At 37.5% G+C, this 14,141-nt stretch overlaps 1 protein-coding gene across 1 annotated transcript; it reads right to left on the bottom strand.

Annotated features, from left to right (window-relative positions):
* Positions 1 to 290: 290 nt before the first annotated feature.
* On the bottom strand, positions 291 to 12,963 carry LOC108666792 (vegetative cell wall protein gp1). The gene is made up of 7 exons (XM_018153718.2): positions 12,900 to 12,963; positions 12,035 to 12,321; positions 10,142 to 10,331; positions 7,196 to 7,469; positions 2,687 to 2,864; positions 2,355 to 2,369; positions 291 to 749 (listed from the first exon to the last, which is right to left on the bottom strand). Exons 2-7 carry the CDS (start codon positions 12,266 to 12,268, stop codon positions 291 to 293), a joined length of 1,350 nt encoding a protein of 449 aa, XP_018009207.1. The 5' UTR covers positions 12,269 to 12,321; positions 12,900 to 12,963.
* Between the last annotated feature and the right edge of the window lie 1,178 nt (positions 12,964 to 14,141).

Here is a 14,141-nt window from a genome sequence, read left to right on the forward strand (position 1 = left end):
GTTATAACACAATAAAGCGACAATGGTTAGAAGGTAAAGGTGTAATGATCGCATTGTTATAACACAATAAAGCGACAATGGTTAGAAGGCAAAGGTGTAATGATCGCATTGTTATAACACAACAAAGCGACAATGGTTAGAAGGCAAAGGTGTAATGATCGCATTGTTATAACACAACAAAAGACAAGCGGAACGTAATGGGAACGGCAGGGGGCAGCGGCAGGCAGTGCAGCTAATGTCAGCCGCGTCGCATGGCAACGAGGGGCGTCGACCGAGCGGCCTTGAGTAGGTCATGGCTGGCGGAGGGAAAGAGGGAGAGGCATGGAGGGAATAGGGAGGTCAGGGAAGAGGGGGTGAGGGAAGAGGCATGGAGGGAAGAGAGGGAAGAGGCTGGGAGGGAAGAGAGGGGTCAGGGAGGGGTCATGGAGGTGAGAGAGAGGAGGCAGGGAGGGAAGAGGAAGGAGGCAGGGAAGGAAGAGGGGGTGGGGGAAGAGGCATGGAGGAAAAAGAGGGAAAGAAGGAGGAGGCAGGAAGGGAAGAGGGAGGAGGCAGGGAAGGAAGAGGGGGTGGGGGAAGAGGCATGGAGGAAAAAGAGGGAAAGAAGGAGGAGGCTGGGAAGGAAGAGAGAGGTCAGGCAGGAGAGGAGTCATGGAGGGTAGAGGAGGGTGAGGGAAGAGGCATGGAGGGAAGAGAGGGAGGAGGCAGGGAGATGGTAAGAGGAAGGAGGCAGGGAGAGGGAAAGAAGGAGGCTGGGAGAGGTAAAGAGGGAGGAAGCATGGAGGGAATATGGGGTGAGGTAAGACGGAAATGGCTGGGGGAAGCAAAAAATAAATGAGGAAGGGAAAGGAGAGGGATATTGAAAAATTTCAGTGAAGGAGGAAGTACGGGAAATTGCCAGGTAAATAAATTGTGGTGGAAGATCGGTAATTGAAAAATCTAAGCATTAGTGGGAAATTTGATGAAAATATCGAGGAAATGAAGTCAATATTTCAAAATTGATGGGAAATGAGGCCTTGATAGTAGAGTATTTGTACAGAGGAGAACAATGTGAAAATAGGAAGATAGATTCAGTCCATCAGAGGAACGTAAGGGCAAGCTACGAAATAAAGGGTTATGTAGGGAACTCAATGGGGAGCAATGAAATCCATGCAACATTTGATAGCAAATGGGGAAGGATGTTAAGGAATGATGAGGGATGTGAACGCAAAAGGAACTAAGACAAGGAATGAAGGAGCAAGAGCAGGAACCGAGGAGAGGGAACAATGATCGAAAAAAAATGCGAGTTTGGAATAAATTGTATGGGCACAGGGAGAATAACTAATGCATTAATGCAGGAATAACTCGACGGAAAAGTGAAGAATATACGAGAGTAACGGAAAACTAATTGGAAATATTAAATACGCTGAAAAAAGCAAATAATTGGGTGAAGCACAAGTATAAAAATGAGTTAGGAACCGGAAATTAATGTACATTGTATAGGATCGCGAATACCACTGGATGGAATTAGGAAAATCATATCAAAATAAGAGCGTGATAAAGATGATGGATCATCAAGATTACAAGCGAAAATAAATGTGGGTGAAAACAAGCGGAATAAGGCGAGAAAGAGCCAATGTAAAACGCTCGAGAACCAAAGTAGCGATAAGAACTCAAGGAGATTAAAAATGAGGAATATACAAGCATGAATAATACATAAGCATTCCTGCGAATGAAAGTACACCGCGAAGCATTTTCTGCAGCAGGTCGTATGGTGGCAGGATCGATAGCCTGTTCCGGTATCGAGAGAACGGACAATCGTAAATTGAGCTCGTCGGAATGTAGGTAACTATAACTTGTGTATGAACATATCGTATAGTATATGTTTTCTATTTTTTGTCATATCGTTTTTATACTGTATTACATATCGTATTATGAGCTGTAACATCTGCGTTCAAGACACGCACAGAAGCAGACACTCTAGCAAGAGTTTGCACAGTAGTGGGGAAAACTAAAGTAAGATTTTGTTTTCAACATGATATTATATTTGTATTTAGAAATTCATCGGAGATTGTAAGTTTATACATCTAAGTCAAAATAGATAACAATTGTGCTGCTCATGTATAGGTAGTCAGAGTCTCTCCTTGGAATTGAAGCAAAAAGCGATATACATTAAAAGAACTAGGAGTAGACTAACGGAATTTAATTTTAAAGCTCAATTTGAATGTAGTGTGAGCAAAGTTATCGAGTCATCCCTTTGCTGATTATAAACAAAATGCGAATCTTTATTCTAAAAATCTGACGTCCAGCTAGAAACTCGAGTAAATTTAGCAAAATAAACAGTAAAACAAAACATTTAAACACCGTATAACACTCACAGCAGGCTCGTCTGGCTGCAGCACAGGGGAACCGACAGTAAAATAATTCATGCATAGGTATACCGATGCCCAACTTATTTATCTCAATATCATTGAAACTATTCATTTGCAATCAGCATACAATTCATTTTGCGATAAGAGGTATGCAATCAAATTTGTGTTTATGGTTGGTTGTTTCTACTTGTTAAAACTTATTCATGTTTACAAATAAATACTTAGAAGTCGATTTATTTTAATTAATGCACGTTATTTCTTCATTTTAAGTTTAATTCCATATATATCACTTTCGTGTTTCATAAAATGAAGGTGATAGAATAGCTTTAATATCTTACCTTGCCATATGCCTGCTTGAACGACAATATGATTTTCTGGCGCTGGTCACTGGTCCTGTTGGCGAGGATGTTGATGATGGAGGCTTCGTCGGTGCCGAAGCCCTTCATGGCCTTCCTCAGCATCGCCGCGTCCGTCGAGGGGTCGAAGTTCCCTAGGTACCTAATCGTTGGTTGAGCCTGAAATTCGAAAATTTTTAGAACTTAGTATTGGGAAATATACTTAGGGATTCATTGCACAGGATTCCGGTACGAATTTGGGGTACAAAGTTAAAAATTTAGAGAAATCCAACATTATTACAAGACTAGACATTTTTTTTCTGATCAATCCAATTCAGAACCCCTGGTATGCCAAATTGAACCAGTTTCGAATGCCCAACGAAATATCAACAATAATTTTGATAGTAATCGAACGTAACATCGCATTAAAACAATTAATATCAACTTCTAAAAAAAATTAAAAGTAAAACTATGGTTGATAACTTAATTAGGTCTGAAGCAAATTTAAAACTAACAATAATTGTCGACCCTATGCCCTGCACAAATTTAGTGAATTGGCAACTCCTGCGGTGCACTCTATTCAACTACAAAATTTGCCACTTACAGGAGGTTCCATCGTAACAGAGGTCCTCGGCTAAATTCTACAGGAAAGGAGAAATGATGTCGCCGTACGTTTCCTAACTCTGTGTGTATCTCGGCTACGAACGCAAGTGAGCCAAGGCAGGATTCGATTCAAGATATTTTCATTATTTGCGTGAAACGCAGGTTATGAAATAATTAATAACGTAAGGATCATGACTGAACTTATTTGCAATTCTATAATGAAAATAATATGAAAAATTAATAAAGCACAATAGATATCGCAGGGGGCGTTGCAGTTCTTGATTAACCGGCCCCGCTGCTGACTTCATTATTTGCGCACAATGATACCGGACCGCGCTAGAGACTAGAGTCAACGAGTCTAGACTCTAGAGTCATAACTCTAGACTCATTAGTAATTCTAGACTGAATAATTAATTCATAAAGATAGTTAAATTCTCTTTATAAACATATATAACAATACTTTAAATAACGGGGCAATATATGATTAGAAAGTTTTCTGCCATTAGCATGTTGAGCTAGAAAGTGACATGCACTGTTAAGTGGAGGCAATGAAGTATTTAAAATAAATTACAATTACTGTCAACAGTTTGAAGTAGATATAAAGCAAGTCCATATTCTCTTCGTCAGTTACGAAACCGAATATTTATTCAACATCACAGAAAACCGGATGCAAGTGTAGGAATATTTGTATCAGGAAACATGCCTGTCAATTTGTCAAACATTACGCACGTCCAATGCACGAGGCATAGCATCTAAATTTAAGCATTTCACAATTTTATGCAGCTAAATTAAAGATTGATAATTAATTTCTGTTCTAGTAATGGATTATTATTGTGTGATTTAAATGAAAATGATCACAAAGATCGTAAATTTTTCACTGTAAATAATTTATTCTTTAGGCGAGAAACGCGTTGAAAATTCTCCGGATGCCAGAGATTTTCTTATCGCTTCCAATATCGCTTTGCTGTCAATCGTGAGCTTCCGTTTCAAAATCATAGAAAGCCACCGCACAAAAAAATCCGTTCTGTATCTTTTCACAACTGCTGTTTGAGTTATGATATATGAAAATTTTAAAATATTTTTGGAAATAGGAAAAGATATATCCAATCCAAAGTTCACTTGATTTGCGAGCATAGGAACCTACTCTGAACAAACTCGTTCATGTATGTGTATTAGCCTACGTATTCTATACTACCTTAACGCGATGTCGCGATCATCAGTTGACATGAGTTTACTTGCAAAACAGCCAGATCATACTGAATTATTTATTCAGACTAACGGATTCTACAGGGACTGAATTTTGTTACTATTACAATTTAAAGAAACTTCTCATTCACGAATATAGGCGAATGCATGGAACTTTGGAAGACATCGAAACGTAGTTTTTTTCCGCATTGCATTTTGCACTACCCAATTCAATAGCATTGAAACGCTTGACATTTCAAAGGAAGGCGTGCACAGGAGTTAGGACTAGGCTACATCGGCAAACTTGTTTGCATCTAGTCCACTGTCAGAGTTCATCATCCGTGCGCTGCACAGATGCAGACGAGATGACAACCATTGTGATAACGGCGGCCAAGTCGGCTAAGGACACGATTCTGCCAGCAGGTTAGGAAGATGACTAAGATCTTAAAATTTGTAGCTTGTAGAGCAAAATAAGTGTATCGCACTGCCTTCTCGATTCGCCAGGTAGAAAAGCTTCTTTTATTGGAAAAATTACAAAGTAGAACAAGCATACATGTTTGATGAGATCGACGAGCAAAAATGCAGTTAGGATTAGAAGATCGAGGAAATTACACTTGTCACCCCAAAATTAACGCTAACAATAATGGTACCTAATTCCAACAACTTCAACAAGAATTCATTCACAGTAAAATTAAGCTCTGTACTACTCGCTCATTCACTCTTAAGTTTTATAACCAATTAAACTACTCACCATCGTATATTTATATGGATTTCAATGCGTTTGAACAGATAAGACCAGTGCAAACACTGTTGGTTTAAATGTTGTAACTTTCGAAGCTTGGAGGAACAAACAACCTCACATAAGCAAAGCCGTCAAGCTACTGCCGCCGAGTCGGCGACTCCGAGACTCCGAGTGTCGGTTGTCGGTGGCTGTGGCACAACAGAGAAAATTCGGAGAACGACGCGACTCCTAATTATGCCACACCGACGTACTTACTACTCGTTTGTAATGTAGATCTTGGTCGTATCGTTTGTAAAGAGCACATTTGTACATCCACAACTTATGAAAGATGATGAAGTCGGATATTACTTGATGGGAATTATTTGGGGGTATTTCCATGTTTTCCCACCGGGAGACATGCTTTACGCGTGAACTCTGTTTACAAGTATATACAGCTGTTTAGAGTTAGGGTATGAAGTATAAATTAATGTATGAAATATAGCATATGTGCTGGTGCTTCGACAGTTCAAGGTCAAGGCTGCTTTGTTGCAGCATCGTTATTCAAGGTCACCGCTGCCTGGAACCCATCCTTCTCTGTCGCTGTTTGAACTGAGCTGTTTTTCGTGCAATGTCATTAGGTCCGCAGTTGTTATTGACAATTATTCCTCGTTTAAATGGTTAGATTTCGATTTCAAGTGATCTTAGAGATTAGAAACTAAAATAATTGGAATTATATAAATTTCAGAAACCAATATCCAGCCATCGATAATCTTATGAGGGAATCATGTAAGTAAATCAAGCTTCAAGCAAGAGGAAGAAGATAAATAACAGGATAAAAAGATGATAAAATAAGTAATATACGATTAAAAGATTATTAGATCCTATGGTGAGATTACGTCAATCAAGAACCATTGTTTTAGGTCATTATTAAAATGATATACACAGTTTTACACACTCGCTGACCGGTTCAAGGGATACACCATTAGTCAATCTGTCAATGCCTACAACAACTAAAAAATTTACAATAATGTTGAATTCAACAGGAAGTTGATAGGGTACAAAAACTGATCCAATTAACAGATCTTAACGACCAACGTAGGCATGAGGTGTACTGACAATCAAAACGTGGAATAAATGCATTTCTTTGCTGTGAAAAAGACTAGGAAAATATCTCTCAGGTTCGTAAAAGTATGGGCACTTGAAAACCAGTTTCAACAGACAAGAATTGAACGTCATTACAGCCTTGTAACATATACAAGCCAAAACAGCGTAAACTTTAATCACATAAAGTGATATGGAAATACGACAAAACATCACACGAATTAAATCGAGGAGTAAATGTCCGAGTAACCCGATGTTATCGACGCGCAGACGCGACACACAAACAAAACGCATGGCACACAGCCAAAGGGGCGTGGACTCGGGCAGTAGCTTCAGGAAATTCGTTCACCTCAGCAACCGTCTACTTAACGAACTATTACCAAGATACAAAAGAAAACTTATAAGTTTAACGAAAGTGTATAAATTTGTGGCCATTGACTTGTGTAAAATTTCCATTTGTAATTTTTTGTAATTTTTGTCTTAAAATCGCTTGGCTGCTTAAGTCGCAAATTTACCAGGAATTTAAAAGTAAAGAAAATAGCCAAAAAGTTCACCATTTCTTATAAGCGAAAACGTTTCGGAGTCCAGCTACATCGTCAGTTCAAAACCTAGAACACAGGTACAAACAATTAGTAGCCTATAATTCACATTTAAACAATTCACCTAAACTTGAGGATATTAGAACCAAAAATGTCCTCAAGTTTAATGTTAATGTAATGTAATGTCTAATGTTAATGTAAAGTTAATGTGATGTCTAATGTCCTCAAGTTTAGGTGAATTGTTTGAATGTGAATTTTAGGCTACTAATTGTTTGTACCTGTGTTCTAGGTTTTGAACTGACGATGTAGCTGGACTCCGAAACGTTTTCGCTTATAAGAAATGGTGAACTTTTTGGCTATTTTACGGGATATGCAGCAGCTTGAGCTCCATAGGGAGCAACAGAGGGTGCTCCGTATGGTGCTGGTGGTGCTCCATATGGGGCTGGAGCAGGGGCTCCATATGGTGCTGGTGCCGGTGCTCCATATGAAGCTGGCGCCGGTGCTCCATATGGTGCTGGAGCTGGTGCTCCATAAGGTGCTGGAGCTGGTGCTCCATATGGTGCAGGCGCTGGTGCTCCATATGGTGCAGGCGCTGGTGCTCCATATGGAGCTGCTGGCGGGGCGCCATAATAACCACCTAGAAAACGTAAAATTTAATCACACTATAAAAGGTCATACAATAAATTGCGACTGACGAAATTATTTGAAATATTGAACTCGAAATTCGGTAGCATTGAATATCCTTAGGTAAATGTCCGTATCAAGACCCATCAGCTAAATTAGAATAAGAGCTGCACTAATTTACTGACATTAATTGATTGAAATTTAATTGGTCTCCATCTATAAACATTTTCCCAGTAACGTGGAGAAATTTGTTATCTAATAAAACTTAGCAAGTTCACCCAATCAAACTGTTTATTTGAATGTATTATTTAATGGTGAATTTCTCAGAGTAGCAAATCGCAATTAACTCCAATATTGGACCTTTGTTTCATATAAAAATATTTTATATGAAACCTCTTTTTTTCATTCCTTCTCAGAAACTGTATAAATCGAAAAATGTATATATAATTCAGAATCGTTTCCTTGGCGCTCCGTGCTTACAAATAGAATAATAGAAACATTCAATCGACGTAAATTGAACGTTCAGTGAGCGCTATATTGTAATTTCGATGTGTGAATTGTTTCGAATAAAATTCAACGTTGAAGAAGCCACCTTACATCGTAACCAGCACTTTCAAAAAAAGTTAAGAGATCGTAAGTTCATCAGCCAATCATTGACGGCCTTTCAAGCAAAATCCACCAATCATAGACAAGTAAATAGAGCGTAAGTACTTACGTTCACTTAGCGAGTTTTGAAAGTATGGCCCCAAATGGACACTAACATGAACTCTTATCGCTGCTCAAGTATTATCAGCCTCCGACGAGCCATGCGGCAAAAATTGTATCAGGTCAGACGTTTGAGTCAGTGAACGTTTATGATATTTATCACGAAATCATGTGTAAATCCACCTCGATGCATACTTGCCAATGCATTTGAATTCATAGGAAGTTGATTCATACTAGTTAATTACGGCATTTAATCATCTAGCTATTCTCAGTGTTTCTAGATTGCAGTTCAATGGTCTGAGTTTAAGCACAAATTTGAAATCTTAATTAATAGCCGCGAAATTTCGTTCAAATTTGTTAATTTCACGAATGAATATTAGTTGTTTTTATGGAATTTTTAGCCTTTTTATGTTATTACCTTAAAAATATGATTATATAGTTTGGTTTTTTTCATGCTGACACTCAGCTCGCAAAAAAAGCAAGAATATATAACAACAGGCAACCATCGTCAAAAATTCGAACTACCGTATCCTCGATTCCCGTAAAGTTCAATATGGTATATACTTCACAAATCATGACCTCTAGTTCATGGAACTTGCGTTTCGAGCTCATTTGTATTAAAAGGAAAGTGATGACAAAGAAATAAATATTCATGTAATTTTTTCATGGACTTAAAAATTCTGAATAAGGGCGAGAGAAAAACATAAGCAAATTCTAAAGTTTTTATTTAATACCGGCGGAAATACAGACAAATAAAGCCCACACTTAGAAACAACAAAAAATTAAATTTTAATTATATTTAAATTCTTAGTATATACTGTATCGAACCAATCTTCGTGTAAAGCTAGAAAACGCAAGAACCATGCACCAAGGTAAAACCTGCCGTAAATGAACTTCTCCGAAGAGGAAACTACGATCAATTGAAAATTTGAAAAGCGAAAATTTGTAACTACGATCTTAATTCTACTTATCTAATATTGGCACACGGAGAAAAACCAACGCTTGAAACAAATGAAATAATAAGTAGGATGAGGTACACGATAGCTTCAAAAGACTATGAGAGTGAATTAATATTAGTAGACAGTTGTCTATGTTCCTAATTGGGAAAAATTCAATGCATATTTTGAATACTATACAAAAAGTATTTCTAATGCGTGCTAAAGTCTTTACTTCATAAAAAACTTATTTTACTTATGTATTATAAAGTTCGAACAAGTAGGCGAGTTGTGATTAGAATACAAAAAATCCTCGTACGCGAATTGATGCAGAATTTTTAAAAGGTTGCCGTCAGAGCCCAGAAATCTGTAACATTTCCTCCAGTTGACCAAATGTTCTGAATGCATAAAAAATATAAACAGTATTCCATCATTTCAGTGCCATGCTTAAGTTAGGAAATCATTCAAAGGAACGCTTATTATAATAAAAATCAAAAACAATTCAACGACAATAATAGAATAAACCGAAATATTAATCTTTCAAACATAACTTAACTTCGAGCCGATCCAGTCTTACAAGATGTTAGCAATTTGCTATAGTTGATATACTCACTAAACCTCATAGAAACCGGAAGTAATGCAGTACCGTTATTGGTTTTCTGAACTTCATTTTTGAATGTGCTAAATATTACCTAAAGCAGTGCTCATTTCCGCATATTGAGTCTACTTTCGGCCGACCATTCATTCCAATTTACCATTTCAAGCGAAATATTTCGACCTCTTCGATCCAAAAAATATACGATCCTAAAAATTGCAAGTATGTAATAGGAAATAAAAATTAATTCTATTACAATTTCAGTGCTGGTGGAAAGGTATAACAATTGTGCTTGCAACTAAACAGAATTGTATATTCTGTATTGATATACATATATATTCCTAATATTCTGTATTGATAAGAACGATATTTTCTGATGAAGTATTCGGCAAATGCAGTGCTTTACTTTTCAGTGATGGTGAGGAGGATGTTGTGGATGTCCATGCGTACCTGCTGGAGGATATCCAGGCGCAGGGGGATATCCAGGTGCAGGAGGATACCCAGGAGCGGGAGGATAACCTTGAGCTGGTGGATATCCTGGAGCTCCTGCTGGAGGATAGCCTGGAGCAGGCGGGTATCCAGGAGCGGGTGGATATCCAGGAGCTGGAGGATATCCGTGAGGAGGTGGATGGTGTGGCTGCTGTTGGATTTAACAAGTTTAGTATCATTTATCCAATACAGGATTCTAGTTGTGCAGATAATTCTGAAGAAATTAATTTTAAAATTTAAGATTCATGCTCAAGAGGATTTAAAATCACTCGCGTCATGTCAGTGACAAATTGTGTTTCTAGACTACATTCACTGTTATATTTTATTACAGATCAATGAAATTTATTTAGGTACAAGACACTGCCAATGTTTCTATTCATAAAAACACTGACACTTCAATTTTCATGAGTTGCTTAGACCAAGCTTGCTTAGATGGAGATGTTCGATGCACTATCAGCCACGCCATGCCTCTTATCTCGATGATAAGGAAGACTCAGTCATTGTTGTTGGCACTCTAGGCACAGCTCTCTTATTCTTAACAGATTAGGCAATCATCTCATGCAACCTACCACCAACACTTAAGCTCTACAAACATGCATAATTTGAGAAGTTCGATCATACGTATTTGCCTGGACATTCATTCATATATAATCTTTCATATAAGCTGGTATGCTCTTATATAATCCGAGGGTATAGTTTTAAAATGGCATTCTGTTCGTAAAATAATTTTTCAACTACATGGCGAGATAGAGATTCTATCCAGTTTAGGATTCTTTGTCTTCCAATTTTCGACAGCGCGTGTGACCTCTAATTAAGGAATCAAAGTCTTTAACCAAGAGAAAAGGTCGAATTCAATGTCATTTTCTTTTTCTATTCGGGCACACGCATTAACTTAATGTGATACAAATGTAAAGTTGCCACCCGAAAAAAAATGCATAAAGCATATGTAAATAATGTTGTTGGAAATGAGCGTCGCGTAGAAGCTAATCTCATCTAATTGGCCATTGCGTTGAAAAATGTTCGAGAGTCTGAAAAGAGACGTAAATTGCGGAAAGATTCACTGGAATATAATAATTCCATACACAATACCTTGCCCTTCTTTCCCTACAGATACTCGCATTCTTTCTTACCCGATTTCGATACTGAATCTTGATCTTCGTCAGGATTAAAGCTAAGAAGCCTAGCTTCCTGCATGTGAACGTTCACGTGAAATTGAATCTCAAGAAGTAAATAAATTTAGAAACCCAGATTCTACATTAAAGCAAGTCGTTTTCAAAAGAAAACAAGAACGTTCGGAGCCAAACTGTTGATTTTAGCCTACAGATTGCGACAAAATATTTCGATAGGTTGAGTTATCGAAAAATTTACGACTTCAAACAATGAGAATAGCAACGCATGGGATTTATTGCGAAATTTAGATTTGCAGATTTGCAGAAGAGAGAATAATTTGCATTAATAGCACTACAGTAATTAGAAACAGCAGCAGTAGCAGCAGACAGTACAGCAGCAATTGATGAGTATGTTAGAACTTATTCAGTTATTGATCGCAATTTTTATTAGATTCGCTATGAACACCTCAGCCTTGTAGGTGGGTCTCAAGTTTGCACTGATGACCTCAGGAATAATATTATTTCACAAGTTGAATTTTTTAACCTAATCACTGGAAAAGAAACTGAAACACTATGAACTAAACAAAAGCAAGCTATATCGATTATTCTTGAATGAAATTGAGAACGAGTAATATTATCCGTTACAAAATGGAGCAAAAATCTCGATCGCTCCGTTTTCACGAAATAAGAGAAGGAAAATTTTCTATTTAACCGCAGAGACTCGAAATAGTCAAGTTTTTCCGACCTGATGTGCTGCGTGACCATGTGCTGCGTGACCATGTGCTGCGTGACCATGTGCTGCGTGACCATGCGTATGGTGTTTGTCCTTGCTTTTGTGTTTTTTATCCTTCTTGTGTTTGTGCTTCTTTTCACCGTGATGTTTATGGTGACTTTCATCACTGCTGCTACTGCTGCTGCTACTGCTGCTACTGCGACCTGAAGCTCCGGCTTCGGCCTCGTCATGTTCGAACGACTGCATCTTGTCTTGTCTTGTTTTTTTAAATTCTCTGAGCTACTTCACACTGTTTAGTCCTGCAGAGTTTGTACAGAAGGCGGCAGGTTAGGGACGCGGTTATTGAATTAAAATTTCCCATTATTATTAGTTAAGGCCAGGTTTTTTACGGAAACGTGCACAATGAGCGTGAGAGAAAAGTAGTTAAGGATAAGTATTTACAGAAAATCATACCTATGACGCGTCATACCAAAGTTTACCAGGAGATTAGAGTTTAAACATTTATATGAACCAATTTACGTGGTTTAATATTATTCAGGGAAGGCAAGTTTTAGGATCGTTCGGTATTACAGGAAGGTAGGGGAAGATGCCGAATTGACACCAACAGAAGATTACCAAACGAAACATTGACCATCAAACCCTCTAACTGTTACATATGTACACCCAGATTCGAAAAAAATTATGCAAATTATTGTTCAGACATGCACCACACATTAAATTAGAAATGTGTATCTTCCGTAGTAAAAAAATAAGTAGATGTCCAGTAAACCATTAATAAAATATACATGCATGACGAGATATAGTAAATGAATTATCACATAACAAATGAGATATAAATTGTGCAACATCCGAAGATACAAAAATATTTATTAAATACCTGGCCAAATCCGAAGTTCTGGTTGGGGTCGCTCATGCCTTAGCTGATGAAACAAATTTGAATTTATCTCCTAACCTAGAAAGAAATCTAAAAATTACACGTTTTAATAATGCTTAATAATTACAATTTTTTTAACTTTCGAAATTGTCCTACGTCATTTATTAAATATAGTTTTAATTGTTTACCTACATAATTATAATCACAGTATACCAGTTAGATACTCAATTTCAATAAGAAACACGAGTTAGGGTCATGCTACTTTCGAATGAGTTACGAATATTTCCATCTAATTTCCTAACGAACATCCGATTACATGAATATCAATCCCTACACATACAGTTGTGTACTAACTTAAGTATATAATTAAATATATACTCTGGTACACGCAAGAAACCCGTACCTAATTTAAAAAAAACTAAAACAAAAGTCACCTTGCTTTTAGAGACGGATATCTTTGACAACTGTCCATTCATCCGCAAACTAAATAAAGATTTAAGTTGAAACGAACTAGCAAGCGTACATGTATATATAAACACGAATCTAACCCGCGAAACTGAACTACACTAGAAAATCAGAAACTTTAAGAAAATAGCTGATTGTAAAAATCTATACATGTAGTTTGAAAGCTGAAAAAAATAATTATGGTTTGCAGGAGAAAATGTTGAATTTTCAAACTACAAGTTCAAGGAAAGATGCAGTGCGAAGAGACGGGCGGCCGAGCGAGCTCTGAGGCTGTAGCAAGCTAGCTTTCCGCCCCGGATCTGCATGAGACGTTATCTCACGAGGCAGCTTCTTATCAGCACTCATATCTTCGAGTTGTTTTACCGTCTTTTGCAATCATTTTTTCTGTATAATTGGTTCCAAGACTGGTGATGTCAGAAGCACTTCTCAACCTGATCTCATGCAACCGTTGTCTTTAACGGCTTTTACAATCAACAACGTATATCACACGTTGCCTGTTATCAGCACACGTATCTTCAAGTTGTCTTTAACGTCTTTTAGAATCAACAACGTATATCACAAGTTGGCTGTTATCATCACACGTATCCTTAAGTTGTCTTTAACGTCTTTTACAATCAAGAACGTATCTAACAAGTTGACTGTTATCAGCACACGTACTGTATATTCAAGTTGTCTTTTACAATCAACAACGTATCTCACGAATTGGCTTCATATCCGCGCATACAATTTCAAGTCATCTTTAACGTCATTTTACAATTAACAACGTGTCTCAAAAAAAAT

This window comes from Hyalella azteca, unplaced genomic scaffold (assembly GCF_000764305.2).
Source record: "Hyalella azteca isolate HAZT.00-mixed unplaced genomic scaffold, Hazt_2.0.2 contig6142, whole genome shotgun sequence".
In the NCBI taxonomy this organism is placed as follows: domain Eukaryota; kingdom Metazoa; phylum Arthropoda; class Malacostraca; order Amphipoda; family Hyalellidae; genus Hyalella; species Hyalella azteca.